At 38.4% G+C, this 11237-nt stretch overlaps 1 protein-coding gene across 2 annotated transcripts in view; it reads right to left on the bottom strand.

Annotated features, from left to right (window-relative positions):
- Window positions 1–6215: 6215 nt before the first annotated feature.
- The window catches only part of EGF (epidermal growth factor), a 103036-nt gene continuing 98014 nt past the window's right edge, over window positions 6216–11237 (bottom strand). For both annotated transcript variants that reach the window (XM_035030276.1, XM_035030275.1), the window contains 2 exons: window positions 9874–9979; window positions 6216–7305 (listed from right to left, as the gene is read on the bottom strand). In XM_035030276.1, coding sequence (XP_034886167.1) covers window positions 7064–7305; window positions 9874–9979 — 348 coding nt within the window. In that variant the 3' untranslated portion in view covers window positions 6216–7063. The remainder of the gene's footprint in view (window positions 7306–9873; window positions 9980–11237) is intronic.

The following is an 11237-nucleotide window of genomic DNA, read 5'->3' as shown; positions in this document are numbered from 1 at the left end:
AAGATTGTAACAAGAGACAAAGAAGGATACTACATAATAATAAAGGGAACAATCAAAGAAGATATAACAATTGTAAATATTTACGTACCTAACATGGAGCACCCAAGTACACAAAACAGTTAATAACAAACATACAGGAACTAATCAATAATGATACAATAATAGTAGGGAACTTTAACACCCCACTCACATCAATGGACAGATCATCTAAACAGAAAATCAACAAGGAAACTGTGGCTTTGAATGACACACTGGAACAGATGGATTTAACAGATATATTCAGAACATTCCATCCTAAAACAGCAGAATACACATTCTTTTCAAGTGCACATGGAACATTCTCCAGAATAGATCACATATCATCAGCCCACAAAACAAGCCTCAACAAATTCAGAAGATTGAAGTCATTCCATGCATATTTTCTGACCACAAGGCTATGAAACTAGAAGTCAACCACAAGGAAAAAATCTGAAAGACCACAAATACATGGAAGTTAAATAACATGCTACTAAACAATGAATGGGTCACCCAGGAAATAAAAGAAGAAATACAAAACCACATGGAAACAAATGACAATGAAAATACAATGGACAAAATCTCTGGGATGCAGAAAAAGCAGCTCTAAGAGGGAAGTTTATAGCAAGACAGGCCTACCTCAAAAAGCAAGAAGAATCTCAAATAAACAACTTAACCTTACATCTAAGGAAGCTAGAAAAAGAACACAAACAAAACCTAAAACAAGCAGAAGGAAGTAAATAATAACTATTAGAGCAGAAATAAATGATATAGAAACTTAAAAAAAAAAAACAATAGAGCAGATCAATGAAACCAGGAGCTGGTTCTTTGAAAACATCAATAAAATTGATAAACCTCTAGGCAGACTTATCAAGAAAAAAGAGAAAGGACTCAAATAAATAAAATCACAAATGAGAGAAGAGAAATAATAACCAACTCCACAGAAATACAATTATAAGAGAATATTAGGAAAAACTAGATACCAACAAATCGACAAGCTAGAAGAAATGGATAAATTCCTAGAAACATATAAACTACCAAAACAGAAACAAGAAGAAAATTTGGACAGACCAATTGCCAACAATGAAATTGAAGCAGTAATAAAAAAAAAACTCCCAACAAATAAAAGTCCAGGACCAGATGGCTTCACAGGCATAATATACCAAACATTTAAAGAAGAGTTAATACCTATTCTTCTCAAACTATTCCAAAAAATAGAAAAGGAAGGAAAACTTCCAAATTCACTCTATGAGGTCAGCATTACCCTGATACCAAAACCAAATAAAGACATCACTAAAAAAGAGAACTACAGGCCAATATCCCTGATGAATATAGACACAAAAATTCTCAACAAAATACTAGCAAACTGAATCCAACAATACATTTAAAAAATCATTCATCACGATCATGTGGGATTTATTCCTTGGTGAAAGGGTTGTTCAATATTTGCAAATCAATCAATGTGACACATCATATCAATAAGAGAAAGGATAAGAACCATATGATCATTTCAATAGATGCAAAAAAAGCATTTGACAAAGTATAACATCCATATAAAAGCCCTCAATAAGCAGGTTTAGAGAGAACATACCTCAACATAATAAAGGCCATATATGAAAAACCCAAAAACATCATCCTTAATGGGAAAGAACTGAGAGCCTCTCCCCTAAGGTCAAGAGAAGGCTGTCCACTCTCACCATTTTTATCAACATAGTACTGGAAGTCCTAAACACGGAAATAAGAAAACAAAAGGCATCCAAATCGATAAGGAAGAAGTAAAACTTTCACTATTTGCAGATGACATGATACATTATATAGAAAACCTGAAAGACTCCACCAAAAACCTGCTAGAACTGATAAACGAAGTCAGTAAAGTTACAGTATACAAAATCAATGTACAGAAATCTGTTGCATTTCTATACACTAATAATGAAGTAGCAGAAAGAGAAATTAAGAAAACAGTCCCATTTACAACTGCACCAAATATAATAAGATACTTAGGAATAAACCCAACCAAAGAGGTAAAAGACCTGTACTCTTAAAACTATAAAACACTGAATGAAAGATGAAAGAAACTGAAGACGACACAAAGAAATGGAAAGATATTCCACGCTCATGGATTGGAAGAAAAATATTGTTAAAATGTCTATACGACCCAAAGGAATCTATACATTTAATGCAACCCCCATCAAAATACCAACAGCATTTTTCATAAAGGTAGAACAAACCATCCTAAAATTTGTATGGAACCACAAAAGACACCAAATAGCCAAAGCAATCTTGAAAAAGAAAAGTAAAGCTGGAGGCACCACAATTCCAGACTTCAATTTACATTACAAAGCTGTAGTAATCAAAACAGTATGGTACCAGCACAAAAATAGACACATAGATCAACAGAACAGCCCGGAAATAAACCCACAACTATTTGGTTAATTAATCTTTGACAAGGCAGGAAAGAATATCCAGTAGGAAAAGACAGTTTCTTTTTTTTTTTTCCTAATTTTTTTTAAAGATTTTATTTATTTATTTGACAGAGAGAGACACAGCGAGAGAGGGAACACAAACAGGGGGAGTGGGAGAGGGAGAAGCAGGCCTCCGGCTGAGCACAGAGCCCGGTGCGGGGCTCGATCCCAGGACCCCGGGACCATGACCTGAGCCGAAGGCAGAGCTTAATGACTGAGCCACCCAGGTGCCCCGAAAAGACAGACTCTTCAACAAATGGTGTTGGGAAAACTGGACAGCAACATGCAAAAGAATGAAATTGGACCACTTTCTTTCACCATACATAAAAATAAATTCAAAATGGATTAAAGACCTAAGTGTGGGCGCCTGGGTGGCTCAGTCGTTAAGCATCTGCCTTCGGCTCAGGTCATGATCCCAGGGTCCTGGGATCGAGCCCCGCATCAGGCTCTCTGCTCCGAGGGAAGTCTGCTTCTCCCTCTCCCACTCCCCCTGCTTATATTCCCTCTCTCACTGTCTCTCTCTCTCTCTCTCTCTGTCAAATAAATAAATAAAATCTTTAAAAAAAAAAAAGAAGAAGACCTAAGTGTGAGACCTAAAACCATTAAAATCTTATAAAAGACATAGGCAGTAAGATCTCTCACAGTGGCTGTAGCAACTTCTTTCTAGATATGTCTCCTGAGGCAAGGGAAACAACAGCAAAAATAAACTATTGGGACTACATCAAGATAAAAACGTCTGCACAGCAAAAGAAACAATCAACAAAACTAAAAGGCCACCTATAGAATGGGAGAAGATATTTGAAAATGACATATCTGATAAGGGGTTAGTATCCAAAATACATAAAGAACTTCTAAAACTCAACATCCCAAAAACAAATAATCCATTTTAAAAACTGGGCAGAAGACACGAACAGACATTTCTCCAAAAAAAGATGTACAGATGGCCAACAGACATATGAAAAGATATTCATTATCATTTACCATCAGGGAAATGCAAATCAAAACTACAGTGAGATACCATCTCACACCTGTCAGAATGGCTAAAATCAGTAACACAAGAAACAACAGGTGTTGGCCAGGATGTGAAGAAAAAGGAACCCTTGTGCACTGTTGGTGGGAATGCAAACTGGTGCAGCCACTGTGGAAAATAGTATGGAGCGTCCTCAAAAAGCTAAAAATAGAACTACCCTACAATCCAGCAATTGCACTACTAGGGATTTACCTAAGAATACAAAAACTTGCACCTTAATGTTTATTGCAGCATTATTTAATAATGGCCACACTATGGAAGCAGTCCAATTGTCCATCAACTGATGAGTGGATAAAGAAGATACAGTATATATATACACAATGGAATATTATTCAGCCATAAAAAGAATGAAATCTTACCATCTGTAACAACATGGATGGAGTTAGAGAGTATAATGCTAAGTGAAATAAGTCAGTTAGAGAAAGACAAATGCCATATTTTTCTCATATGTGGAATTTAAGAAACAAAACAAACAAGCACAGGGAAAAAAAGAAAGAGAGGTAGACTAAGAAGCAGACTCTTAACTATAGAGAACGAAGTGATGGTTACCAGAGGGGAGGTGGGTGAGGGGATGGGTGAAATAGGGGATGGGGATTAGGAGGGCACTTGTGATGAGCACGGGGTGTTGTATGGAAGTGTTGAATCACTATGCTGTACACCTGAAACTAACATAACACTGTATGTTAACTAATTGAAATTAAAATAAAAACTTAAAAAAAAAGAAGAAGAATGCATCCTGAAGGCTTATTGTTGAGTGCAGCGCATCTTAATTTTCTTCTGGCCCATCAGAAACTGAATCATGTCAGAAGGGCCAAATATTCCCTGTAGAGGGGAAAAAAATTTTGACCACCAGCTAGGAAATTTTCCTGTTTTATAATTTAGATGCCTCTGTTTCAGATGTGTCCATGATTAACATGATACTAAATGTCTGCACGTATTTTCCTATGGAGCTCTTCTGTGGCTAGCGTATGGCCACTGGCCATAGACATCCTATGAAGTTCTAAATGGGAAAGGGTTCTCTGCCTCAGGCATGTCTAACTTTGAAGAGCTGAGGTTGAAACAATGCATAGAACTAGGGTTTCTCATTTAAAGACTTAAAAAAAGAAAGAAAAAGTAAAACAAAGCAAAGCATAACAATACCTTGCCTGTCACAGCTACTTAAAACGACTAGGTATTTTCTTTTTCTCCCAGAATTATTTTTAAGGATTTATTATTTAGTGCTTTTAACACATTTTCAAATTATTACACAATAGTCATTTATTCACATGAAGAGGACATGAGCTGGAAATCAAGGCTAATATGTGGAACTGGTTTTAAAAGAATACCGTGTCCTAAGCCTTCATCAGATGCTAGAAAAGAGTTCTGAATGCTCATTTTATATGTAGTAGGCAACACGTAGTCAAATAGAATCACAATCAGGCATTGTGCCCAATGAGACCATGAGAGTCAGGAAATAAAAATATTCAGTCTGGAAAAAATGCAAATCAAACATCTCAGATGAAAATGCTCTTTTCTAAAAATAAATTTTTAAAGGAGGATATTTCTAGTAGAAACGTGGACGCACAAGAAAGGAAGCTATCTCTTTATGGCGACTTGTAGATTACAGAACGCTAAGGATGTTTTCCTTTAATCTGACCGGGGAGCCAGTGTTAGAGCCTGGTTTGGGATTTAACATGGTCCCAATTTATGAGGTATCAGATTCATTGAAAGTCTTTAAGGAAAAAGGATTATCTGGTTCAAAGATAATGTTACATTCTGAGCTACTGTGGTCTCATGTCATCTCTTTAATTATCACTGAAATTCTAAAAGAAAGAGGTAATAAAATTTTAAAAAATTGTATTATCTGCACCCTGAAAGCTTCAGAAATACTCACTTTGGGGAGGAGAAAAAAGATTCACACTTCAGAATATAATTTCCCCATAGTTGGCAATGTTCTGAGTATTGTTTTCTGAGGTCATTCCATTCATTAGAAGAAAAAAAAAAAGGGCGCCTGGGTGGCTCAGTCGGTTGGGCGACTGCCTTCGGCTCAGGTCATGATCCTGGAGTCCCGGGATCGAGTCCCGCATCGGGCTCCCTGCTCGGCGGGGAGTCTGCTTCTCCCTCTGACCCTCCTCCCTCTTGTGCTCTCTCTCAAATAAATAAATAAAATCTTTTAAAAAAAAAAGAAAAGAAAAGAAAATAGGTCTTCTGATCCTTCAGGGTATCGACTGTCACAGCAAAACTGTATATAGAATACAGAAAAATCTGTATTTGTATAAATCTGGGAAAGGGGTCATACCGAATAATTAAATAAGTTATCCTCCTCACCACTAAATCTTTACCAAAATTTCTAAGTGTCTACTTGAAGAGATGTGCTTCAACTCCTTTTTATGCTGACTTCTGGTCCAACCAAAGTCTAAGGAGTTGAAGAAAAATGCAAGAAAAGATAAGCGAAGGGACTAGCTGATGCATAGACTGAATAATCCAAAGGCCCAGACAGTCTACACTTACTGTATTAGGTTGTATAATTTGTAATAACAACATCTTAGCTACAAGAATAAGATTTAATTAGAACACCTTAGGAAGTTTTACTTTATAAAGTTACAACAACAGATTTCAAAATTATTTTTAGAAATGTAACAATAGGAAGCTTTGACAATCACTTTGGCAAATCACTTTCATTCAAATCTAATATTCCTTAAACTATAATTTCTTCCTTAACCAGGAATACAAGAAAATGTTTGTTTTATGGTGATTTTATTTAAATAATTAGAAGAGATCGATTAGTCAAAATGAAAACAAACCTGGAAATTTGCTTCCAATCTCATATTTGAAAGTAAGTAAAAATTCTGTGCCAACACATGAAAGGAAAATTTACCATTTTTTTCATTAAAAAAAAATTCCGTGGGGAAGGGATAGTAATGCTTGAGAAACACTGATGTCTCTTGGGTAATTTTTTTAAAATAAAATGTTTTCATTCAAAGATTTTAAAATAGAAAAAATAAGGCAACTAATTCTGAGGAAATCAGGTTCTAAGTTAATGCATTTTTTGGTTAATTTATCCAAATTCATTCTGTGAAATTACCAGCATGGGCCACACCAGTGATAGGTTAAATGCCCACAATGTATCATACCAGCAATTTTAATATTCTAATCATTTTATGAGATTGAGCTAAATGTTCTGTCCAGATAAAAGGAATTCCCTTATAACTGAGTAAACCAGTGTGGTTGCCTGCTTTAACCCAATTTCTTCTGGAGCTGCAGAGAAAAAAGTACCTATCTGTATTGACTATTGAAGACAACACAGTTTACAAAGTACTACTGTGCTTTGATTTCTAATGAGTTACCTAGTGATTCTCCCAGTTACTCATACTTGAAAATCTGCAACAGGACTGCTTGAAGGAAGAAACAAAAGGATGACTCCCTATTTGTCTCCAGGAGCCTGAATGGGTGATCAGTTGCAGAGATTGTGGAACCCAAATCTGTATTTTCCCTCTGCTTTTTGAAATGAAGTATTACCATCTATTGGTACAGTTTATCCTTTTTGACCTTCCTTTTAATTCCAGTTTTCACCGAGTCAGCTTCTTTTGGTGTGGTGGCTCTGGGGCCCTTTGTTGCAATAAGGGTTAGCTGACAGGAGAGAATGTGGCTTCTCAACCCCCAAAGCAATGGGCTGTGCCCCACAGGAGGGGAGAGAAAAGCTCTGCTTCGTTGCCTGGGGACCAGAGCCTCTGTCACTGGGTGGTGGAGTGCAGCAGCCTTGCTCTGTGCCCATATACATCTGGGGTTCATTTCTCCATGACGGCCGTTGCATTGTGCCTATACAAAAGGAAAAAGAAACTTGAGCATTCACATCATTCACAATGTCCAGCAAGAGAGGCCCTAATAATAGTGATTGGCGAATAGGCCTGAAAGATGAGACACAGAATGAATCCATTCTCAGACTATCTGGACCCAATTTCTAAAAAATTAGTCTTGGTTGGATGAGAGGACTCAAAGGCTGTGCCACCTGACAGTCCTCTTTGACTTTCTCTGTGCACTTCTCTCCCCTTCTGGGAGACTTGAGAACAGAGCTCAGGTTTTCAATGCACTTGTATGCCTATTCCCTAGCATGGTACTCCGCCCGCAGCACGATGCTAACTTAACCTGCACCAACTCATGTTGGCTGAGGTCAATGCATATGGTTCCATGGATCCACCACTAGTACAACCTGGGTTTTAATGGGTTTTCCAGGAGCAGAGCAGGAACTGGCTCAGAGCGAATTTCGATCTTTTATCTCATTCTCCATTCCCTTTCCCTACTTTAGATCTCTTCGTGCACTTTCACCTCATGCACTTAATAAGACAGCTGGCCATGATTGGGGGGTTGGGATTACTCAAACTGGGAGACAGTTTTATGAATGGCCCACAGAGAGTGAGTCAAACTGTAATAGAGTGAGCAAAAAGGGAGATATTCTAATTTTTTCCTGTGTACTCAGCTAACCAAGTCCTTAGTTATTTTCTGAGTTTAACAACACCTTGGTCAAACCATTGTGCTACTGATTGACTGGAAAAATTATATGTATCTCTACATTGAATTACTTTTGAAACAAAGAATTATGTGCTTTTAGCTCTTCAAGAAAAACTAATATATAACTATAAGATATTCTATTACTTTCTAATAATGTTAGTATTAACAACAAAACCCAAGCAACTTTTGAAAATGCCGAATGTTTTCATTATGAAGGTAACAACACTGGGAACAGTTTATATATAAAACTATATTTATTGTTGTTTTAATATTCAATTCTTAAGTGTACCTTAATATCCAAGGCCTTCGTCAAAGAAAAAAAAGTTCTACTGAATTTGGGTTACATGGCAATGCACACACGAGACAGATGTAGAATGAGCTTTTCAAAACAAGAATCCTACGTTCTCTCTATGAGGAAATCTGAAGAGAAGAGTAAGGTAACAAGCATATTTACAGAGGGCAAACATCAGAAAATACAAGCAGAGCTGAAGCCCCTCTCAGCAGAGAAACTGGTGTTTTTTTGTTTTCTTAAGATTTTATTTATTTATTTGACAGAGAGAGAGACAGTGAGAGAGGGAACACAAGCAGGGGGAAAGGCAGGCTTCCCGCTGAGCAAGGAGCCCAATGCTGGACTTGATCTAGGACCCTGGGATCATGACCTGAGCTGAAGGCAGATGCTTAACCGACTGAGCCAGCCAGGCATCCCAAGAAACAGTTTTTTGTTGGTTCCAAGTTTCTTTGAAACTTTCTTTAAAAAAAAAAAAAAAAAAGATCTTATTTATTTATTTGACAGAGACACAGCGAGAGAGGGAACACAAGCAGGGGGAGTGGAGGTGGGAGAAGCAGGCTTCCCACAGAACAGGGAGCCCAATGTAGGGCTCGATCCCAGGATCCTGGGATCATGACCTGAGCCGAAGGCAGACGCTTAACAACTGAGCCACCCAGGCGCCCTCTTTGAAACTTTATTTTATTTTATTTTATTTATTTGACACACAGAGAAAGAGATAGCCAGAGAGGGAACACAAGCAGGGGGAGTGGGAGAAGGAGAAGCAGACTTCCCGCTAAGCAGGGAACCCTATGCGGGGCTCAATCCCAGGACCCTGGGATTATGACCTGAGCCGAAGGCAGACACTTAATGACTGAGCCACTCAGGCACCCCATCTTTGAAACTTCCTAACCACTTATGATTCAAAACGTGCTCAACCTTGTCCTCTGAGTTATGAAATAAAACTGACATCTGAGCCCCAGGCCCAAGATGTTTATCATCATGTAACTCTTGGCAAAAGTATTATGTTAAAGGGTATCTAATTCCATTTCCACCTGACGCAGATCGAGTCCCAGAGCAGCCCGAGAACCCAGGTTGATTATATGGACCTTCTTCCAGTAGCTTGCATGGACTTCACAGATGACCAGGCATCTGGCTGAGGGCCAGCCCTTGATAAGACGTGAATGCTCCCAAATCCCCAGGAGGACCCCCAGATCAACTTAAATTCACAGGAACCTTCCTACTAGAACACAGAACACATTTTCTTAGGGCCATTTACAATTTCACCAGATCTATACCTACAGCTACCAGTACAGATCCCAAACCCCAAGAATGACCCCAAAACCCAACCAAATTCAAAAGAGAGAGTCACTCATTGTGTGCTTGCTCAAAGTGATCCAGCAGACTGGGTGTGACCAGAGTTTTGAGTGAACATGGTAACCTCATGCAAGATAAGAATCCAATCCAAATACAATTCTCTAAGGCTCTCTGGCATTTCAATACAGCCCAGCTGCTCACATAGCTTATACATGGTTTAACTATTGTGTCTGTGCTTCCATGAGACTTTCCCACTCGGAAAAACATTCAGGATCCAGGTAAAGATAGCCACTCACCTGGCTCCGGAGAGGAGAACTGGCTGACATCTGCTGGCTCACCATCCTTGAGGGCCACAGGTTGACTTCCATTCCTGAGATTTGGGTGTTCCTTTAGCACCACAAACTACAGAGAACAAAGGGAGGGAGGGAGAGAGAGGACATTGCCATAATTCATCAATTATCTCAACATACATGAAACCAAACTCTATGGCTTCATTATGTTCATCGTATGGAAGATAAAAGCTGAAAGGCCCTGGCAAATTTCTTTCTCTTGCTAATGAAAGATACAGTTTTCAGTTAGGAGCCTTATGTTGATTAAGGCAACTAGGCACTACCAGGACCTTTACTGAAGAATCTAGTCTAATTCTGGAATCCCAAATGTTGGGTCATGGATCCCAAGGATCGCACTATTTTACTTTAAGCAATCCAAGAATCCCTAAGTGTTCTAAGCATTGCCCAAAGACCAGACAAATAAGATCTAATATATAGGTATGTGCTCCAGTTTTTCAAATGTGTGTGTGTGTGTCTAGTTAATAAAATTCATTTAAACATGCTACCAAGTTCTGAGTAATTTGGGGTCATTAATGGGTAATAATAACTAATAGGAGAACTACTATTTTTCAGGGATCCACCAAACGCTTTTTCATAGTTGAACACATTGGGTACAAGAATTCTAGAAGGCAGGCCCAGAATGATTCAGCATTTCTCTTTGGTCAAAAAAAAAATTATTTTTGTCCTTATTATATTACCCACAGTTGATTGGGCACTTGCCATGCAGGCTGACCAGAGTCCACTGGCCCACATTCACACTAGATAGATTTGATACTAAAATAGATCAATGAAAAAAAGAATAGATCAATGTTGTAAGTTATCTCATGCCCTAGGACAAAGAGTGCAATTTGCAAAGTCCTCCCTCACCAATCAGTAACCCAGCAGAGGGACTGCCCCAGGATTTTAGCTGATCATGCTCTCTGTTGGTTCAGAAATGGGCCCTCCACAGGAGGAGCCCATAACTCAGAAATACAATAAGGAAAAGGGAATAGGAAAAAAAAACCAAAAACAAAACAAAACCAACCACCTCCCTGCTCGTATTTCTCTTTGAGAAAAGTGTAGGAAGAATAACGACTGGAGTCAATTAGGGAGAGAAATGTTGGCGAATCCCATGAACATGTGTTTTCATTTTCTTATTTTGCACAATGCTAATTATCCTTCACTGCTTTCTCTTCGTTAATGGTCTCCCTGCAGCAACATATTGCCAAATCAATACACAACCCACTGTTTCAGGGCACATACCCATTATTTCTGACCAAGGTCAAAATCCAGCCCTCTGCACTGCAAATTTCCCAGCCACATGTTTTTCTGCCAGAAAAACAGAGGTCCTA

The sequence above is a fragment of the Mirounga leonina genome, unplaced genomic scaffold (assembly GCF_011800145.1).
Source record: "Mirounga leonina isolate KUSES-001 unplaced genomic scaffold, KU_Mleo_1.0 Mir_357, whole genome shotgun sequence".
NCBI classification, from domain to species: Eukaryota; Metazoa; Chordata; class Mammalia; order Carnivora; family Phocidae; genus Mirounga; species Mirounga leonina.
The sequence above is the reverse complement of the archived record's forward strand: the minus strand, read 5'-3'. Positions and strand labels throughout refer to the sequence as shown.